The sequence below is a fragment of the Oryx dammah genome, unplaced genomic scaffold (genome assembly GCF_014754425.2).
Source record: "Oryx dammah isolate SB20612 unplaced genomic scaffold, SCBI_Odam_1.1 HiC_scaffold_28, whole genome shotgun sequence".
In the NCBI taxonomy this organism is placed as follows: Eukaryota; Metazoa; Chordata; class Mammalia; order Artiodactyla; family Bovidae; genus Oryx; species Oryx dammah.
Genome location: NW_024070212.1, coordinates 99,870,585 through 99,891,248, shown reverse-complemented (window position 1 = coordinate 99,891,248; position 20,664 = coordinate 99,870,585). Strand labels below are relative to the sequence as shown.

Sequence of the window (20,664 nt, the reverse complement as noted above, 5' to 3'; positions counted from 1 at the left end):
TGGCAGCACAGGAAGCTCGGACTCTTAGACACTGGACCTCGAGGGAAGTCCATGGGACGCCTCCTTGATCACCTGCTCTTGCCCTCACCATACCCCTGCGTATACCTGCACTGAGGCCCCTGCCCCTAATAGCATTAACGACGCAGCTCTCTTCTGGACTGTGACCTCCTCATGGCACGGTCTCAAGGCCGTTCATACCCCATGGACACACAGAGCCCGGCAGAGTGGACACCATAAATGTTTGTGGAATGAATGAACGAGGCCTGCCCACCAGCCCACAAAGCCCTCTTCCCATGAGCTCCCCAGCAGGACATGGGGAATTTCCTCCAGGATGTCCTGCTGGGCCCTCACACCCACCCAGCTGGGACAAGATGTTCCAAACACCCCCAGCAACAGCTTCCCTTCAAGCCAGCCCCGGGACTCCATTCTCTGTCACCACAGAGCTCAGGGGTGCCAGTCTGCCCTTCCCAAACACAGCTTGATAAGGACAGCTCTGGGCTCAGGAAACTTCCACAGCTCTTCTTTGGTTCTGCAGGGTTAGGTCTACGCTTCATTCTTGTAAGTCCTCCAAGAAGGCACGTACTCCCTGTAGGCTACCACATGGCTGGTGAGTTCCCCACACACCTGTTACCCTTCATCACAACAGGTTTCCCTCAGGCTCATCTGGGACTAAGGCCCTGTGTTCGTGCTCTTCTGCTCGCCAGGAAGCCACCCCTTCTTTTCCCCGACTCTCCTCGGCTGACCTGCCTGACTGCTGGAGCCCTCCCTCTCTCGATGCCACCGTGTAAGGACTCTCACAAACTCACAAAGCCTGTGCGTCAGCCTCTCCTGAGAGGCTGCCCACACCCCTGCCATGTTCCATTCCGGGCACCCTCCCTAGACTGCAGACCACTGCCCAACGGCGAAGAGGGAGGGCTGAAGACAGGCCCCATGGGTAACCCCTAGAAGCCCAGGTCCCACGGGGGCCTTACCTCCAGTACTCCTCACTGGGGCTTGTCCTCTTGAGGGTCTGGTTGAGCGCCTGAGAGACGTTGCCAGGCAGGGCAGGAGGCTGCGAGCCGTTAGTGATGTTGGGGTTATCCAGCACGCTCATGCAGTCGGGCGTGTTCCAAGGGTTATTGCAGTAGGTCCAGGGCAGCACAGGCGTCATGGATGAGAAGAAGTAGTAGAAGGCAATGCAGATGACCACGTTGTAGTAGATGCCGATGTATGTGGACACCACCATCATGCCGTAGCCCACACCTGGGGGAGGGGAGGGGAGGGGCAGGAGCAGCCTCACACACCTAGCTGAAGGACAGGAAGCTAATTCTGAAGGGCCTAAGGGGCAGGCTTTCATAGAGGGCCACAGAAGGGGCAGGTCAGGCCTTGGCAGGAGTGAGCTGGGGGCTGGGGGTGGGGGGCGGCGAAGGGCTTTTGTGTATCCACGGGGTAGGAGGAGAGGGTGGAGGCCAAGTAAACAATGGATCCCAGCATGTGTCCCTGGCCTTGGCTGGTGATGTGGGCCTCCGGTTAACACCCAGGTTCCATAATGGCTGGCAGTGTTTATACAGATGGGTGAGTCAGCACGGCCCCCAGAGGCCCGTGTGTGTGTGTGTGTGTGTGTGTGTGTGTGTGTACTACATCCGGGCCTCACCTTTGAACATGGGGCTGATCCTCCAGACCCCCAGGCAGCCCTGACTTGCAAACTGGCCGAAGGAGAGCTCCATGAAGAAGAGTGGGATCCCGCAGAAGATGAGCATGATGAAGTAGGGAAACATGAAGGCTCCTGGTGGGCAGGGAGAGGGCTGGCTCAGGGCCGGCTTTGGGGGATCCCACCCTCTTCCTGCTCGGAACCCGACAGCAGAACCTTTGCAATTGGCTGGGCTTCCAGGAGGGTGTGCCATGCCCTGGACTGGAGCCTCAGTCTGAGGCACACTGCTCATGGCCTGTTTTTTAACTTGACAGGGGTTCCCAGGAAGTCTGCTCTAAGTGGAACCCAGGTCTCAGAGCTGCCATGTTTGGGTGGGAATTGATGACTTAAGCAAGCAATTTCACACACGTTAGCTGACGGGGTCCTCAAATATCCCTGAATCATTTGGTGGGGCGGGGCTGTTGAAATGCAGGGGGTATAAAACTGAGACCTGGGCGGCTGGGTTGCTTTCCTCTCTACCTTTTCTCCCCTCGAGGGATCAGGCTGCTGAGGTCAGGGGGTAAGGGGTACCTAAGCCAGGGGTTGGGGCAAAGGAGATTAGGGCCAGAGGCCAGCCTGTCTAGAGTGGGGTCTGTGCCGGAAGGGGGTGGCTGGGCTCTATCCATGCGGGTGGTCCCTGCCCTGTGCCCACTGGGTACCTCCCCCGTTGCGATAGCAGAGGTATGGGAAGCGCCAGACATTGCCCAGGCCCACGGCATAGCCCACGCTCGTCAGTACAAACTCGATCTGGTTGCCCCAGTTGCCCCGTTTGACGTTCTGGTCCTTCTTGGTGGCCTCGCTGGGCACAGCACCATTCTGTGGGGACAGGAGAAAAGCTACCATCAGCAAGGCATTGGCCTGAGGTGCCTGACCCTTCAGGCCTCCCCCATTAGGGACATCGTGGACCCTCCAGGCCCCCACCCCCACCCTGGGCTTCCCCTCTGTTGGCATGAGCTGCAGACAGGCCTGGCAGAGGAGCACAGAGGGAAGAGCGGCTGCCAGAGGGTGCCAAGCGGGGCCTCCCTCACCAGCCCCCCAGCACCCTGTGCCGGGGGCACCAGCCCACCTGAGGAGCTGCTGCCAGCATCTGAGAGGTGGGACACTGAGAGGGAGCTCAAGTTGAGAGCCCCCCAGTCCCAGCCCCTCCAAAGCCTCCCCTCTCCCCTCTGGGTGAGGATCTGGGAGCAGCTGAGCCTCATACCAAGCAGCCAAGCTGGGCTGGGCACAAAGGGGCCAGTGTCCAGACAGCCCCCCCACCCGCCACCACCACATCACCAGGCTGAGCACGCTGCCCATGGCGGGCGGCTGTGGGGGAAGGTGACGCTGGACCCCTCCCCCAGCTGAAGGCTTTTTCTAGGGGGCACATGGTGGTCAGGGCCGTAGGGTATAACAAGGGGCAAGCAATTGAGCTGGGCCAGGCCTGAGGAAGGCATTCTGGGGCTCAGGACGGGAGGGCCAGGGGAGCCATCTCTAATTATTGCCCATGGCTGGGAAGGGGAGGCCTGAGGAAGCTGACCTGGGCTGGGGTGGGGGTCTGCTGGCCATGAGCTGGGGGAGGAGACCAGAGTTGTAGGCACCGTGCCAGACTTGGAGGACAGACTCTGCCAGGGGAACTAGACGGACTGACTCCAGAAAAGGGTCTCTGAGCTGAGAGAGCGTGGGCTGCAGAAGAGGGCGCTGGCCAGGAAGGGCTGATGAGGGGGTTGCCCCAAAGGAAGGTTGCAGGCTGGTCTGGGGAGCTGTGGGGCTGGACTGGGTGGCCTGAAGCCCCACTGAGAACCCCAACCCCACAGTTGGGACTAACCGAGTAAGTCCCTTTATAAGTGTGAGCAGACCCATCCCCCATGTCACGTCCCTTCCGCCCCTGCCACTGAGTCAGCCACCCTGAACTGGGGCCTGAGGGTCAGAGGAGTCTCAGAGGCAAGGGAGGACCCTGAGAGTCACCCACAGAGAGGCCCAGAGAGGCCCTGAGTGACAGAGACAGTCTCCCAGAGGTGGGCTGTTCTCCTGAGAGAAATGGCCAGGGTCCCTGAGGACACCCAGGATCAGAGACACAGCTGCACGACCTCTGAGGGACAGCACTGTAGTGACACGGCCCCTCAGTTTGAAAGAGACAGACTCAAGGCACGCAGGCAAATAAACAAATGGGCCTGGTGCCTTGCCATGCTGCTGGACTCTGACACTGACCGACAGGTGCAGAGTGCGGCAATGGTCTCACCAGGCCTGCGCCTTCCAGGAAGGCCTATTTGGGAAGGCAGGCCCAGAGGCCCCCGCACCTGATGGTGCCCCTCCTAGCCACGCACCCTTTGCTCTCAGTGGGCGCATCTGGGGGGCCGCTCCAGGCTTGCACACACATGGGCACTACTGCACAGACACCCTTGTTCTGCACAAAGGTGTCACCCCCCACCCAGCACTGCCCACAGGAGAGCCTGTGTGCATTCATTTGCAGCCTCGGAGGTTCATAAGCACCTACTATGTGCCAGGCCCTACCTCAGGCTCAGGGAATTCAGAAGTGAACAAAACACACCCCAACCCACTCAGAGCTAGAAGTCCAGGGGGAAGTAAGTCATTAATGAGATAAACACATAATTTTTACATGCAACTTCAACGTGACCACAAAGGGGAATTTCTCAAGTCACAAGAGCATGAAAGGATGACTCGGGTCGGGGCGGGAGCAGGGTGAGGTCACAGAAGGCTGCCCTGATGAAGAGGCTTGAAGGCCACCTTGGCTCTGGGCGGAAGAGGGGTGTGGTGGGGCCAACTCCCAGACCTGGTGTGACAGGTCCCTACAGAATCCCGGCTAAGCCTGTCACCACCTCCTAGGGCCTTTTTTTGGGGACAGGCCTAGCAATAGCATGGGGCTTCGGGGGGCATTTTTTCAGAGGGCGTGAGGCCTGCCTGGGGTAGTTTATCCATTCCCAAACAAAGCCCAGCCAAATAGGCCGCCTATATGTTGATCCTACAATAACAGTTTTATTCTGTCCGAGGCTTGTTTACTTAGGGGCACAATGGAGGATTGTGGCAGCTGCAGAGTACATGGGTGGGGTCACGAAGCAGCAGTTCCAGCTGTAAGAGAGGCAACTGAGGGTCCAGGGTGGCCTCTTGCAGAGACCGAGGTCCTAAGGTTTGATGTTCAAGGCCTGAGCAAGTGCAGCGGGACCAGACTTGGGCCTCTGAGGTCTCTGCTCCTCCCCTGGCATGGAGGGGCCCGGGAGGGTGGCCAGCAGCGAGTGACAGGCTGACTGAGCCCTCAGGAGTCAGCGGTCGCATTCACGAGCAGCACGCTACTGAGCCTTGCGCTCAGCAATTCAGCCCTGCTGGCTGTGCCCCTTGGAGGCCCGAGCCTGGGGGCCCTGGGGCCTGGAACTGGAGATGGGGATGGGACCGTGGTGGGAAGTAACAAACACGAGGGGTCCGCTCTGCGGGAGGAGGTTCACTGACGCCCTGCGAGTGGTGGGAGGAGGTCCAGCAGAAGCAGCAGCAGCCGCTGCTCCCTGGCCCTGTATCCCAGCCCTTCAGTGCCCCATTCAGGAGCTGTGGAGGGAATGCTGCCGTGGGGGCCTGCTCCACAGCTAGGCCTCTGACTTTTCATTCCAGTGCAAGCTATGTGCAGGCAGTCTGGCTGGTGAGGGCGTAGCACTCAGCAAAGGACAGAGGAAGCCCACCTTCCTCCAAGGACACTGGAGGGAAGGGTCCCTCTGTGGGGCTTCCCGGGGGCTCTAGTTCCCTTCCAGCCCTCTTCTGGGGACTCCCCTTCACTTCCTTCCTGGACAGCAATGCCAAGGCCGGCGAGACTTTTCCAGTGCTGCACAACTTTTTTTCTCCTTGCATAATTTTCCTTAGTCTAAGCCCTCCATTCTTTTTTACCTGCTGGGTGGAAGGCCTGTCACTGATAGTAATAGTCCCTGCAGAGGTTGTTCGCTCTGAGGTGCCCACAAAAGAATCTCTTTGTGCTCATGGGTTTGACCCAGACTGGTGGCCCATCTGCCTAACCCAGCTCAGCCCCATCGACTGGCCAGGCTCCAGGCTCCTGCTGCCCATCACCCATCTCCCACTTCAGGAGCTGCCCTCGCTGCCCTCCCAACCTCCCTCCCTCGTTCACATCTGGGTGATGAGTTAAACCAGAATGGCCTGGTGCCCTTCTGGGTTGGTCCCTCCTCCTCCAGCTCCCTGGATAGCCCCCACCCTCACCTCTGACTCGCCCTCATGGGCCTCATGGGTGATCTCCAGGGTGGGGATTGCCCTGCCTGTGCCCAAGCTTCCCCAGGCCTGGCAGGATGCAGGCTATGGGGCGTGCCTTCCACTGCTGTGTGGGTGGGCTGGCTGATCATCCTCCATGATGTCCGCCGTGCAGAGACATACACACATAAGACCCTCAGCGCCCCTGTCCATAGAAGCAGTCACTGAGGCAGCAGTGTCCATGCCTGCACAAGGATTTGTGACCTGTCTTGGGTTCACAACCTCCCACCCCATCCCTGCCCAGGAGGGTGAGCTGCACTGAGCAGTTGCTTATGTAAGTCCTCTCCCTAGCCCTCTGCCCTCTGTTTATTCACTGTTCTGGGTGAACTCCTGGAATTCAGGCAGTCCAGCTCCGAGGGCAGAAACCAGAGTTCCCCCCACACCTTGGGCTTGGCAGGGCGGGGATCCCGCACTGGGGGTTAGCATCCTAGCATTCTAGAATCTGCACCCCTAGGATCCCGAACCTCTTCCACTCTTAGCATTGAGAGACCTTAGCTATAAAATCAGGGGACAGACAACCTCAACAGATCTCCTTAGATTCTGTAGCTCTGCCTTGCCTGGAATTTGTTATTTCTGACTCTCTCCTGTATTTTCCATTAGTTCCCACTGGCTTTCTGAACAACTTAAAAAAAAAAAAAGTTATTTGCTTTCTTTCTGATTATGAGCTTATCATTAAAAAAAAAAAAAAGGAAACTCCAGCAAAGTGTAAAGAAACAACGCTGCAGAGCCCACCCTCGAGGCCGCCCCCTGCCCCCACCGCAGAGGCGCCCCTCCTTTCTTCGTGTCCAGACTCAGAGGCAGCCCAGGTTTCTACTCTGGGCGATGGCTGTGCTCAGGCTGCCAACTCCCGCCCTCCGAGAGCAGTGTCCACTGGCTATTTCTGTGAATCGAGAGCTCTCTCTTCTGCTCTCGGTGGACACTGAGGACTCCTGGAGCAGGCTGGGTGGGGCAGGCCCCGCTGGGAGCCGGTAAGCTTCTTGTCCAGGACTCTGAAGCCCCAGGGTTTGCTCAAGGGTGAAGTCCTCTCCAAGACAAATTTTGCAGAGGAGAACGGGCAAGACCCTACATCCCAGACTGACCCTGAGCCAAATCCAGATCCCTGGCAGCCTTCTCTGAGCTCCAGTCGGGGAATTCAGGCAGCACAGCCATGACAGTAAAGCGTGGCTGCCTCGGGAGACCCCGGGACCTCACACTCCTTGGTTCTTGGTTCCCCAACTTGTCTTCCTGAGGCAGCACCTGCCCTGCAATGACAGAGCCTTCCATCCTTCAGCTGGCTTCCTGATCCAGACACGGGAAAGAGTTAGGCGCCGGGCTGGAGGAGCAGGACCGTGGGAAAATCCACCCCAGACTCGAGCGTATGCAGGGGCTAATAGTGTCTCCTGCCTCAAGGAAAACCTCATGGCACCTCTCAGACGATCAGGCCCTCATATGCGAGGTGAGAGAGGCAAGGACGTGCCCGGGGCTGTTTCATCCCAGAGCCCTGACTGGCAGAGGGCTCTGCCAATATTGACCTGCCAATATTGTGGACGGCAGACAGGAGATGCAGCCTGGGCATGCCGGGCTCCACTCCAGACCCTGGGGATAGTGACAGGACCACTGGGGGGGCTCTGCTTCTGCCCTGGAGCCCAACAGTCCAGCCCCACACTGTGGCAGCTGCGAGCAGCCTCTGCCCCAGTCGGCTGGCATCGTGCTGGCATTTTGGAAGTGGCTTTGGTGGCTGACCCTGGCAGTCCTGAGGGTGAAGGGCAGCCCTGCATAATGCTACTCCCAAACTCAACTCAGGTCTCCCCAGAGGACATGCCTTCTCTTGCCTGCTGGGGGTCAAGTCAGGACCCGCTGCAGAGAAAGAGGTGGCTGTCCCAGTCCCCTCTCCCTCACTGCCATCAGCCACACTGTGCCTGCCATCCCCACCCATCCCCGGCTTCCAGGGATGAGGGCACACCGGTGGTGCCCACCCCACCCGGGCCCTTGTCCTGGACACTGGCGAACATTCCGCAGGGTCTGTCACCTCCCAACTGAGAGGCTTGCCCACCCCCTTCCCCCATCCTCACCACGAAGCCCCTGTACCAAATCCCCCTGCCCCCTCACCCACTCTCCCCATAGGAGTAACTGCCGTGGTACAGACAATGGGGCTGTATTGATTAGTACAATTCTTGGGCACCTCCGGCCCGTCTCCCCGGGAGCTAGGACAATGCAGCTTTGATACACAGAGCAGATTCTCAGCAGGTCCTTGGGCTGGGGGAGCCCTCACACCCCCATTCTCCTCCCCCGCGCCCCCACCACACAGCTAACTCTTCCTGCTCCTTTGCACAGTTGCCACTTTTTGGGTCACTTTTGCTGGTGTCTGTCTCTCTGGCTGGCTGCGCCTGCCCTTCCCTGGCACAGACCACTCAGCCCCTCTCCCCACCCCCAGTCCTGCCTCCCAGTCTGCCTGGCACCAGAGAGGGGGCTCAACCTCCTGGAAGGTGACTGACCTGTTCTGGGGAGGAGGGGGCCACAGGTCCCTGAGCCGCCGCCATCCCGGGTGAGCCCTTGGAGCGGAGTGCGCGTGTCTCCTCCGCTCATTCACACCTCTGCCAGCTCCGGGCAACACTGACGCATCCCCTGCCTCTTCCACTGCCGGCTGGGCAGCATCAATTACTTTCACCTCATCTCCTCCCGAAGCTCTGCCTACCCCCTCCCCTGGCCCTGCCCCTCCGGCCAGTCCCCATGCAGCCCAGCGCGGATGCTCCACAGCTAGAGTGAGGCGTGGGGCTTGTTGTGTTTCTCCCTTGTTCCCAGCAAGTTATTGGAACAAAAAACACATACACACACTCACAACCACAGGGTGAGGCAGAGCGGGCGCAGAAGAGAGAGAGAAGGCAGCTCATTCGCGTCCTAGAGTGGGGTCTGGGGCCCAGATGGTTCTGAGCACACAGGCCTGGCACGTGGTGGGCTCCTGGTAACGATGTTGGGTACCACTGGGCACTAGAGATGGTGAAGGGGCAGGGAGAAGAGGACCTAGGCACAGGGCACTACCAGAGCATCTCCGACTGCACAGAGTGCTGCGGCCTGAGGGGCGGTGGGCCCTGGAGCAATGCCCCCGAGACTTGGGGATCCCCAGCCAGCCAAGATGGTAGAGTGTGTCCTCACAGAAGAATGTGACTGACTCTGCAAAACAGTTGTGGCCTGGTGAACTACACTGTCACCTGTCTGAAGAAAGATGGCATTAGCCAAGAGGGTGGCTGTACATCACGGATCCTTGAGGATTAGCGCTGTGTCACTTAGAACCTGAGGTGGTCCCTCTGGAAGAGTGTGCTGAGTGGTCTGGGCAGAATGTCACTCAGACCCTCCATCCCTCTTCTCTGAGGCCGCACTCACTGGTGAGTCTCCAGTGGGTGCTGGGACACCACAAACCAGTGACCAGGAAGGTGGGCTCGAGTGTTCTGGTGCTGGGGAGACACAGCTTCCAGTTTTTGGAAACTGATGGCTGGGCAAAGGGTCTGGTACAAAGTAGGATCTTAGTAACCTAAGATCAGGCATGAATTCTGAGGTAAAGGACCTTCCCTGTGAGTTTGGTAAGTGTGCTGACCCCAATGGGAACATGGCAGGATGACACTATTTTAAAATTTTTTGTTGTTATTATTTTAAAAATATTTATTGGGCTGCGTTGGGTCTAAGTTGCAGCGCACGGGCTCTCTAGTTGTGGCAGGTGGGGTCGGCAGTTGTGGTGTGACAGCTTAGTTGCTCCGTGGCATGTGGGATCTTAGTTCTCTGACCAGTGGCATCGAACCCATGTCCCCTGCACTGTAAGGTGGATTCCTAGCCCCTGGACTACCAGGGAAGTCCCAACATCATTATTTTTTAAAAGGCAAAGTCTTTAGTCAGACGGGCCTGGGTTCAAACCCCAGCTCTGGTGGATCTCCCTCTGTGTATCTCCTTAGGCAAGTTACTTTACTTGTCTGGTCTTAGTTTCTTTATCTCTAAAATGGGGATCATATCTACCCATCTTTGAAGCTAGTGAACATTATTAATAATAGCAATAGATGATATATATTAAGTGCTTACTGTGAGCCAGACACTGTCCTAAACACTTCATATGAATATATATTAACTCATTTAATCCTCCCAACAGCCCCTCGAGGTGGGTATGCTACTATGCCCATTTTGGGAGAGAAGATGGGGAATGATCTTGGCTTAAGCAAGTCTCCCAAGAGAATGGCCTCAGATCCTAGTGACTGAGCTGCTTCCAGGCCAGCCTCACGCAGCCGGGTCCCCAGACACGCTCTGCTGATTTCCGCTGACTTCCTGCGAGTCCAGACTGAGGGCCAAGCCCCTGGCTAGGCCACTGGTTCCAGGAAGGCCCAATCATCCATGATGCCCAAATGCTCATTTCCACCCAGGGTGGGCTCTGGGCTTTGGCTGCCCTGGCCTGGGCCGGGTGCCCAGAACAGGCAGCCCTGGCTGGACAGCTTTCTCTGGCTCTGGCCATGGGGACAGCAGGCGGCAGCAGCCCAGCTGGGTCCTGGCCGTAATGAGGGCTCATTAGTGGGATCCAGCTGCTCTAGCCCCACTCAGGGAGGCCAGCTCCCCCAAGCCTGCCTCTGACTTTTCTTAATAAGAGTGGGCATTCCTCCAGAGGGTCAAGGAGTTGAGGGGCTTTGTTTGTGACCTGTGACTCTGAGGGAAGGTCCTGCTGAGGCAGGACTGCAAAGTGCTGGGGTGCTGGGGCTGCCGGGAAGCTGTGTGAGGGGAGGGGAGGCCACAGAGCTGAGTTGGTGGGCTCTAGAGGGGCCAGGGTGGGGAAGGAGGACAAGCGGAATGGAGGGCAGGTCCTAATCCAGAGAGGAAGTCTGAGGAGGTTGAGCCTTTTCCTCTGGATCTAGATATTGTCCATTTCACTGGGGAGGCGGCAGTTGTGAGTCTAGGATCATCCAGTCATTGTGCAGGCTGGCCTGGCTAGGAGAGCACCTCCTCTGTGCTAGTCCTTATCATATATGGAGAGTGTGCACTGCGTGTTGGTGCCTGAGATAGGAGAAGACCTACTGTGTGTCAAACCGCACTAGGAAGGCACCCAGTGTGTGCCAGGTCCAGTGCTGGGAGAGCACCCACTGTGTGCCAGCCCCATGCCAGGGAGTCCTGGTGGTTTGCTGGGTCCTGCATTAGATGAGTGCCCCATGTATGCCAAATTCTGGGCCAGCTGAGGACCCAGGATATGGTCAGCCCTGAGTAGGGTGAGCATGTACTGTGTGCTTGGCACTGTGCTAGGTGAGTGCCCAGTGTGTGCCATGTCATACTGGTTGAGCACTTGTCACATGCCGGGACTCATGCTAGGAGAATGCCTGGTAAGTGACAAGCCTTCTACCAAGGGAGGGCCCGGTGTATGTCAAACCCTGTGCTTGCTGAGCTCCCAGGATGTGTCAAGCCCACACTGGTTGTGCACTTGCCACATGCCAGGACCCGGGCTGGGTGAGCACCCACTGTGCACCAGGCTCTGAGATGGCTGCTGCAGACAAGAAGTATCTAAACACTCTTGTCAAAGCATAACAGAACAGGTCAGGGTGGGGCAGCCCCAGGCGGCCTGTGGTGCTTTCAAAGCCTTCTAGGACGATTTAGACGCTCTGGCACCTGGAGCCCTAGCCTGGGTGACTCTGCTCTTATTCATCATGAGGCTTCCCAGTAGCAGAGCCACCCAATGCAGCAGAGATGTGGGGAGAGACCAGTGAGGCTCACCAAGGCCTATCTGCCCAATGCTGTACAAGTGGGGAGCAGGCACAGGGGAAGGGACTGAGGTGGACTTCGTGTGAGACCGTGAGATTAAAACTGAGCCAGTGGGGTTCTGCTGTCCCAGGCTCCTCGCTACCAGCTCCCTGTCCTCTGAGCCCCAGGAAACCTGGCCCTACATGTGTATAAATAGAGGCACTAGGTCTCCATGAAAGGAACCACCCCCACCCCCACCCCTGGTGCCCCCAAGCATCCCAGCTGCTCCCAGGCTTGGAGGCACCCTGGCCAGCTGGGTTCCTGCATGGCCCTGTCCTAGGAGCTGCTGAGGCGTGAGGGAGGCAGCTGAGCTGGCCTGGCAGAGACCATCTGGGCTGGGAGTGGCGGGGGAGGCACACGTGCGGCAGGCATGTGGGCCTGGGCACGTGCTGGGAAGTGGCTTGCCTTCCACGGGGCACCTGCTGCATGGAGAGCCCAGCAGAGGCTCCAAGGATGACACAGGGTAGACCCTGAGGAGACCCAGGGGGCCCATGTCTTCACACCCAATCCTGGGGCAAAGGGCGATGGAAGTGAGGACCTCGTGGCCAGGGCCAGCTGCCTACTACTGCATAACAGGGCACAAATGGCGACAGAAGTCACAGACCTGGGAGGGTCCAAGGGCCCCTGGTTTACACGCATGGCCCTCAGCTCCCTCTGTTCCGCCCCACCGTGGCCTCTAGAGAAGGAGCATCCTTCATGATCTGCCCTTAGGGAACCACGGGCAGCTAATGAAGTCCAGGTACAGCTGCCCAGGTTAGCTAAGAGGGATGGCGCTCCTCAGAGACAAGCGCTACACGGAGGCAGCACTGGATCCAACTGGGTCCTGAGAATAGTGTAGCCCAGGGTCATAAACAGAACTGAGAAAGAAGCAGGAATAGAATCTCGAGCAACCACTGGGGGTGCCCAGGGGACCTGCTATGGAGCCTCAGACACAGCAGCAGCGGGCAGATGTCAAAGGTCAAAGGGCACGAAGGAAACTAAGCTCTGGCTATCTTTAGGCACATCCTGGTGCTGGGAACAGGCGTCCCAAGGCAGCATTCCCTTCTACAGACAGGCTGGCCGGCAGAGCCTGGGGTCTGGGAAGCTCAGCCCCGGCAGGGGTTCTGGGACCTTGGGAGTCAGGCTCTCTGTGCTGCCCACGTGGGTCCCCCATCACCCCTGCCTGCCCGCGCCAGTCCTTTCAGGGTCACTCCAGAGAAAGCAGAGCAGCCAGGGAGTACTCAGAGGGTTTCTTAAGTTTCACGGGACTCAGAATCTCCATGGAGGGAGGGGCAGAGCCGCACTCCAGTTTCTGCTACGGGCCCATGGCGATTCCAACACTTCTGGCAAGAAGGAAGCCAGTCTTGATCCTATCACAGCATCTACTCCCCCTTAGCAAGTATGAGGGTCTTGAGCCCTCCGTCTCTGCCCATGTCTGAGCACTTAAGAGTTCAGGCTGGGTCAGGAATACTTTGAGAAGCCTAGTTCATTCAGACTTGTTCCAATCAGGAGTGGGCCAGACCAGAGTAGGTCTGAGGGGCTGGATGCTGGAAGTTCAGGACCAGGCAGGAGAGAGGGTCCTGAGCCTGGAGCACAACTGTTTGGCTCCCTCCCAACAGCATTTCTCTGGACCCTGGACTTAAGAGTCCCAGAATCCCTGGTGAGAGACAGGGCTTGTTTGGGGAGGGCTCAGCAAGAGACCCTGGGTCAATCAGTCTTTCAGTGAATGAGAACAGCAACGGGAGAATCCATGTGGGGAAGGGAGGAGCCAAGGGAAGGGCCATGTTTAGCCACTGGCTTCCTCCAGGGCAGCTGCCCAGTCTCACTGGTTCTTGAGGCAATACCTCCAGAGAAGGAATACGACTGCCCTTGGGGTATTTTCCTGGCTTCTGATTCCAGAGCTGGCCGGCTCCGCCCATCCATGAGCCATCCATCCATGAGCTGACCCTGCTCTTGCCCACTACTTCATACCACCTCTCCTGTGCTCTGAGGCAGCAGGCAGTGAAGAGCTGTGACTTGGGGAAAGGGGAGAGGGATGTTTCCTGAAAGACCTCACATGGATTTAACATGAAATGCTCTATGCTATTTTTCGAGTGGAAGACGAGAAACATCCGTCTCTGAGTACTCCTTGATCAGCACCTACTGAATGCTCTCCACAGCAGGCAGAGCACAGGATGGGGGTGTTGGGGTGTCAGCCATAGGAGAGCCCTCCTGGCAAAATCGACTGCAGCCTGCTTTCCAGGGTATCTTGTGATGAGGGTGGGGAGTGTGCTTCCTGCTTCCCAGCATGACTTTTGGGCTCTGTAGCAGAATCTGCCTGCTGTGGGCTCCGACCCATGGCAGTATCTAACCTGCTGGGTGAGGGGCTGCCTGCCTGGGCCTGAGACAGCCCTACCACTCAGGAGTCCTGGCAGTGCCAGACTTGGGGCCCCATGGAGGCTCCTAGGCCCTACTGTCGAGGCCAGAAGCTGACAGCAGGCCCCAGAAGAGATGGACAGTGCTCATGACCCCCACCCTCTCCCTGTAGTCTGATCCTTGTACTCACCAGCATCCCTTTGGCACCTTTTCCTACCATGGTGGTGGTGGGTTACGGGCCCTGGACTCCCAGACCACACTCACAGGCTCTGTTTCTAGCACCTTTCAGAGTACAGGCCTCCAGAGCTGTGGAGAGAGCAGAGAATGAGGTGAGGATCTGGCCCAGGGAAGGCAGGGCAGGAGGTGTGTGGCCCTCCAGAACAGGTAGTGCAGAGCCCAGATCACCTGCCGCTCTTCCCTCCCGTCCTGTTTCTTTCTGGATGACCCTCAATCCAGTTCCTACCTCACTCTTCTCCCAACCCTTCCCCTGGATCCCTTGGTCTCCAGGCTTCCTGTCCCAGTGGGCAAAGGTCTATTTTTGACTCTCCAGATGCCCAATTCTGTAAAAGATAAAAAATGAACACAGAACTGGGACAGGGTCCAATTCCTTCATCGTCTGTGTGAATGGCCTCAACCTTTCCCCTGAAGGGGAGTCAGCTTGGATCAGCACATGCTCCCCCAGCTCGCCCCGGCCAAGCGGCCAGGATGGGCCTTCCCTATCCTGGTGCCGCTCAGCCTGGGCTCCAGGCATCTGGGCTTGTTGTTACATCACTAACTTGGACCAGACAGAAACTCTGGGCACAGCAAGCACAGCATGTGCAGGCATGCCTCCGTGCCCTTGCTCAGGCGGGCCCCTGCCGAACACCTTGCCTTCTGCTCCCCAGGTGAAATTCTACAAACCCTTTGGGACCCTGCTTCAGTGTCACTTCTCCTCTGTAGCTTTTCCTGACATGGCCCCCACTCCACTCCAGAATGAACAAATTGCTTCCTCTTTTGTGTTTTGTGTTACCAGTGTCCTTATAAACTCACTCTAGACATATTTGCTTATGTCTGTCAACTGTGGGTTGGCCAGTTCCCTGAAGGGTTGGATATGTTTTATTGACTCCTCTGTGCCCAGCTCAGCTTGCAGAAAGTGTTGGTGGAATTGAGTTGAAGGGAAATGGGTAACATTGAGGCCTTGGAATCAGGAGCCAGGTCAGCTCAAGAGATCTTTCAGAGTCAAGTGGGGCTGGCAGTGCCGAGTGGGGAGCAGACAGACAGAAGGCATGGCCATGCGGCTGCTGGTGTCTGAATGTTTGATGTCGAGGGATGGATACAGATGAAAGACGAAGTAGTTTTTGACATGCCACAGGAATGCAATCATGCTACAGGAATGGAATCAAACTTTGAGAGCCTCAAGGAATGCTCTCACGGGAGGAAAACCTGTGGTCAGATGGACAGGGACGTTCACCCTTCATAGGACCTCGTCACACGAAGGACTGGGGTCTTCTCTGGGTACTCCCAGGAAGTGGCTGCTACTGCTGCTAAGTCACTTCAGTTGTGGACTGTAGTGCAAAGGCTATTCTGTGTCACTTGGCCCCACCCACAGCCACCTTAAGAGTTCACCCGCAGACCGAGGAAGTCATTGGAAAGCTAGAAGAGAGGAGGAACCAGCTTTTCTTTGCCTATGCAAATCCTCCCTAGGTTCCCTTAGGCCTTTCCCCTGGTCACAGGATGTCCTGCACAACCTCCTGAGGGCCAGGCAAGGGTGTGACTTGTGACCATTTCCCTTAGTCATCCAGGCCAGGTTTCTTGCCTCTCTCGAGAAGTCCCTGCTCATGGCTCTGGTCTTCTGGGGTCGGTCAGAAGAAGAGGGAATGTGATCATACTCTTGTTCTCACTCACCACATCCCTGCCTCCAGGTCTCACTCACCACCTCCCTGCCTCCGAGCTATAAACTCTAGCCTTATTGTCTTCAAAGCTGTCACTCTTTGGCTAACAAATAATAATGACAGTGATGATAGTAACGAAGTGGGGCCACCTCCCGGGTTGGATGTAGTGCCTTCTGGTCAGATGAGTAAACTGAGGACACTCTGTCCTGGAACTTGGGCTACAGGGTGATATCCCTGAGCAATGCAAATATGGCCCTTGTGTTCAAGGCGCTTCTCTTTCTCGGTGGGAAAAAGACTCCTTGGCAGTGGCCCCCAGGACAATGAGTTGGGTGCAAAGCTTTGCTACTTCTCCTGCCTCTGCTATTCCTGTTAAATGGCCCCATCCATCCATTCAAAAAGTACCACCTGAAAGCCTATGATAGGTCAGGTCCTCTGATAGGGGTTGGGCATCCACATTACCCTGGCACCAGGCCTGCCCCTCACCCATATATGGGCAACTATTGACAAGCTCTCTATCTGTGCCATGTGGGTCAGAGTCAGGTTAGCTTGTGATGAAGTGCTTGGACTCTGGGACCTGAGAGGAGGAACTGACTCTGCCAACTCACTAGGTATGTGACTTCAAGCAAGTTACTTAACCTCTCTGACCCTTGGTTTTCTCAATCTGGAAGATGGGGCTAATTATACTTCCTTTGTACCTTCTGAAGTTTCTGCTTAATATTCAATTCTACAGGTCCTCCACTTTCTCCTTCCCTCCAATCCATTAATCTTCCCAAAGTCCTAAAACCCTGATTCCTTCTGATAGTCTTCCACAGCCAACAGGATATGGCCTAAATTGTTCAGCAGGCAGTTAGGGCTGGCCACAGTTCAGTTCATTTGTTCCACAAATATTTATTTCGGGCTTGCTCTGGGCACCTGTGCTGGGCACCAAGAATTCTTGTCTCTGGCCTCCTGAAGCTTACAGGTTGGGTGGAAACAAGTGAAACCGGTGACTAAAATGCGTATAATCAGAGCCTACGATAAAGGGTGCGAAAGTGAAAGATCCTCTTTACCAGAGTCTGTACCAGTGAGGCCTGGCCTTGTCTGAGAGTTACAGAGGACTTTCCTGAGGAAGTGATGTTTAAGAGTTAGAGGGGCATGATTAGGCAACAGTGAGCAACAGAAGAGGAAGAGAGATTCAAGCAAATGAAATAATATAAAGACCAGGAGCCTGGGGCTCAGAGAGTGAGAGAGAAAGTGGCCAAAGATGAAGGCAGATGCATAAGGAGGGTCAGGGTCTATGGGGCCTTGTTTTGATCTTTATCCTGAGGGCAATGACAGTCACTGAAGTCTTTAAACCAGAATTGTAACTGCGAGGAGGAGCAACTGGTGGCATGTGCGTTTTGAAAACGCCAACCTAGATTAGTATGGCGAAAAGACTGGGGGGAGGGGAGAGGGGAAGAAAGGAAACTGACCAGCAATAGGCCAGGCCAGGAACGAGGGGGCCTGGATCAGGAAGGTGATGATGGGGTGAAGAGAGGTGCACAGATTCGAGAAAAATGTAGAAGGTAACTTTGGTAGGACTTGGTGATGCATTGGACTTGGGGGTGAGGGATAAGGAGGGGTCTCTGGTTTCTATTGGTATAATAGGAAGAAGCCAGTGCCCATTCCAGGGACAGAAATGCTGGGGATGCTGCAGGTTTGGAGTGGGGAGAAGATGAGCTAGGTTGGGTGAGCTGGGTTCAAGTTGCCTGTGAGCCACCCAAGGAAGGATGGGGAGAGGATAGTCATAGGACCTGGTCCATCTTCACTGTCTCACTGCTCAGTCATCTTCTCCTCCAAACAGGACTGTCAGGTCAGTCAATGTCAAGGGTCCATCTGGGCCAAGCCTTGAAGTCATTGCTGGGGATGGAAAGGTGACATGTTCTTTTCCCGCCTTCAAGAACCTCACAGTTTAGGAGAAAGAAGAGGAAGGGTAATTTCCCATTCACTTGATGGAGGGAGGGGAGGGGCTGTGGGAGTGGGGAAGGGCCCTTATTTCTGCCTAGAGCCCAAATCAGCTGTCTACAGCCTCTTATGGCCACCTGCGGGCCATGTGGGACTATCCAGCATCCCCAGAGGGTTGTTGCCTTCATGCCTTTGCTTAGGCAATTCCCTCTTCTTTGAGCACCCTTGTCCCCATTTCCATCTGTATATACCCCACCCATCTTCAAAGCCATTCCAAAGCCATTACCACCAAGAAGCCTTCCTTTCTCTTCCACTTGCAGTCTTCCCACTGTGCCCCCGGTTACCCCCAATGCACGCAGTGTACATCTGATCAACACGTTCCTCACACGCAGCCGTTGTAGCATGGTTACTTGTGTCCAAATCTGCCTTCCTCACCAGCTGGAGAAATCCCAGGGCAGAGGTGTGATTCTTCTGCATCCTCAGAGCTGGGCACTGAGCCGCAGTCGCAGTGTAGGCCGAGTTAAGGGGACGTTTTCTCTGTGGTGCTTGGAACACTTGGGCATGCTCAGTGTCGCCCATTAGTCCCTTCCTAGAACCAGTCCCCCCTCACCCACTACCCCCCAATCTTCTGACACTCCCTCACTTTGGGGTTCTTTAACCTCTCAGGCCCTTCTCTCCTTCTCCACTCTTAGGCACCCCCGCCTTTATCTTCTATGAGAGAGCTGTCAGAGAAACGGGGACGCGGCTCCTTTAAGAGTGGCCAGCGAGGGGGCGTGGCCTGCGGAGGAAAGGGGGCGCGGCTCCTTTAAGAAGCCGCGGGTCCGCTAAGAGGCCCCTGAGCGGCAGGAAAAGGCGAGGTTGCTTTCAAAGCTGTAGCACCGCCTGGAGAGCCCGGATTCCTCGAAGCCGGCGCGCTCGCCTTAATCCCGGTGTGAGGTGTCGGGAGCGGGCGTTACATCAGCCGCCACGTGTGGGTCTCTCAGCTGGCGTGGGGGCGGTGACCCCGCCCCCCGGCCCCTGCGGTGGAAAAGTACCGGGGCGCCCAGGTCCCCGCCCCCTTGCCCCGCCCCCGGGCCGGCTAGGGCCCCTCCCGGCCCTCCGGGAAAGCCCCCCCCTCCCTCCCGGCCCCAGCCTAGCGGTCTGCTCCCGTCGGCCGTTGTCTGCGGGGTGCGGGGCACCGGTTGGGGGTGGGCGCCCCGGGCTGCTAGGCCCCTACCCTTACCTGCGGCCGCCCAGGCCCGCCTTACTCACAACCGGAATGAAGGTTGGGGTGGGGAGGGCGCGGATTCTTCCCGGGAGAGCAACCGCCCGAGAATACCGTGGCCGTAACCCCTTCCCAAAGCCGGGAGCCGCAGACAAGGGTCCGAGGGCACCGAGACTCCCTGGCACGGCTTCCCAGGACCTTTGGGCGCGCGGGAACCCGCACCCGGCCGGCGAGTGGGCGAGCAGATAGGGAGGCAGCCCGGCTGGAGGGGCCAGATAGGCAGCCAGGCCGGCCGGCGGCCGGCGAGAAGATGGAGAGCAGGAGCCCGCATGCGGGGCGCAGACCCGGGCCGCCGGTTCCCGGCGTCGGCAGGCCCCAGCGCGCAGACCCACTGGCGCCTCGTACAGACGCTCTGGTTCCGGAGCTGCCGGTACTTTCACGCGCCCGCCGCCCGAAACCAAACCGGCCTCGGCACGCATCTCCCCCTCCTCCAGGAGCAGCCACCAACCCCCCACCCCGCCGCCGCCCGGCGCCGCCGTTCTGCCCGCTGCAGCTCCTTGGTGACAGCGGTGACACCCAGACGCACGCACCTACCCAACCTTTCCGGCGAGACAGACATCCCCACGCGTGCCCACTCTCATCCACAGATGCCCGCATGCATGCGCGATCACACACACACAGTCGCTCGCTCGCTCGCTCGCTCGCTCGCCCGCTCTTCCTGGGGCTCAGCCCCGTGGAGCCACCAAACACCCAGACCGATGGCAGGATAGAGAGAGGCTCGGGCCGCAGCGCCCCCTTCCCATAGCCCCCTTACCATGCTGCAGCCCCCGGCCCAGGCGAGCTGGGTCCGAGCCGCGGTGCGCCCAGGTGGCTTTCTTAAAGGGAAAGTTGCATCAGCCTCTTGAGGCTATGTGCCGCCGCGAGTCTGCCCGCCCCGCGGAGCTGCTCGTCGCTCCTCCTGAGCTTGTTGTGTTTTGGTTTCGGGGAGGCGGGGGCCAAGAGTTTGGTGAAAGTTTGGAGAGTGAAGAAGGCTTGGGAGACCTAGCCAAGTCCCTCCCCTCTCGGAGCAGCTCCCCTGGCCGCCCTGCCCCCCCCCGCCCCCCCCCCCCCCCCCCCATTCTCATCCCCACCCCCCGGCCAACTTCTCAGGCTCCTCCTCCCAGGGAATAAAATTACGAGTTGCTCCAAGCTTTCCGACGATTGACCCCCACGAACCCCTGGGAGTGGGCTCCGCAAAGGAGCCCCCTGCTCCGCCCCATCCTCGCTGCCCTCCAGCTGGGGCCCTTGGAGGAAGTAGATGTCGTCCCCTTCTGCTAGGCTGGAAAGAAGCCAGAAAGGCCTGGGGCACTTGGGGGACTGGGGCTGGAGTTAGCCTGCCAGGCCCCCGGCCTTCTGCGCCTGCGTTCCCCCTAGAGAGAGGTCTGAGCAAATTCCATCCCCTTTAGAGCGGTGCCGCTGGGGACTGTGGGCACAGCTGGGTAAGGCCTGGGTCCTCCTCCTTGGAACTGGAGGGCTTGGGGGTCCTTTCTAAACGGACCCTCTCACTGGTTTGGTCAAACCTACACTGGCTCAGGTTCTATCCTTGTGTTGAGAAGATCCCCTGGAAGAGGGCATGGCAATCCGCTGTAGTAGTCTTGCCTAGAGAATCCCATGGACAGAGGAGCCTGGTGGGCTACAGTCCATGG

General features: G+C 57.7%; 1 protein-coding gene across 4 annotated transcripts in view; it reads right to left on the bottom strand.

Annotated features, from left to right (window-relative positions):
- The window catches only part of SLC6A9 (solute carrier family 6 member 9), a 31,563-nt gene extending 11,494 nt beyond the window's left edge, over positions 1–20,069 (bottom strand). The window contains exons 1-6 of one of the 4 annotated variants that reach the window (XM_040231384.1): positions 19,794–20,008; positions 17,625–17,730; positions 14,172–14,287; positions 2,329–2,485; positions 1,634–1,765; positions 972–1,242 (exon numbers count right to left, since the gene is read on the bottom strand). In XM_040231384.1, coding sequence (XP_040087318.1) covers positions 972–1,242; positions 1,634–1,765; positions 2,329–2,485; positions 14,172–14,201 — 590 coding nt within the window. In that variant the 5' untranslated portion in view covers positions 14,202–14,287; positions 17,625–17,730; positions 19,794–20,008. Of the gene's footprint in view, positions 1–971; positions 1,243–1,633; positions 1,766–2,328; positions 2,486–14,171; positions 14,288–17,624; positions 17,731–19,573; positions 19,739–19,793 lie in introns of those variants that run through there. The other 3 variants (XM_040231382.1, XM_040231385.1, XM_040231383.1) reach the window with 3 other exon arrangements.
- Between the last annotated feature and the right edge of the window lie 595 nt (positions 20,070–20,664).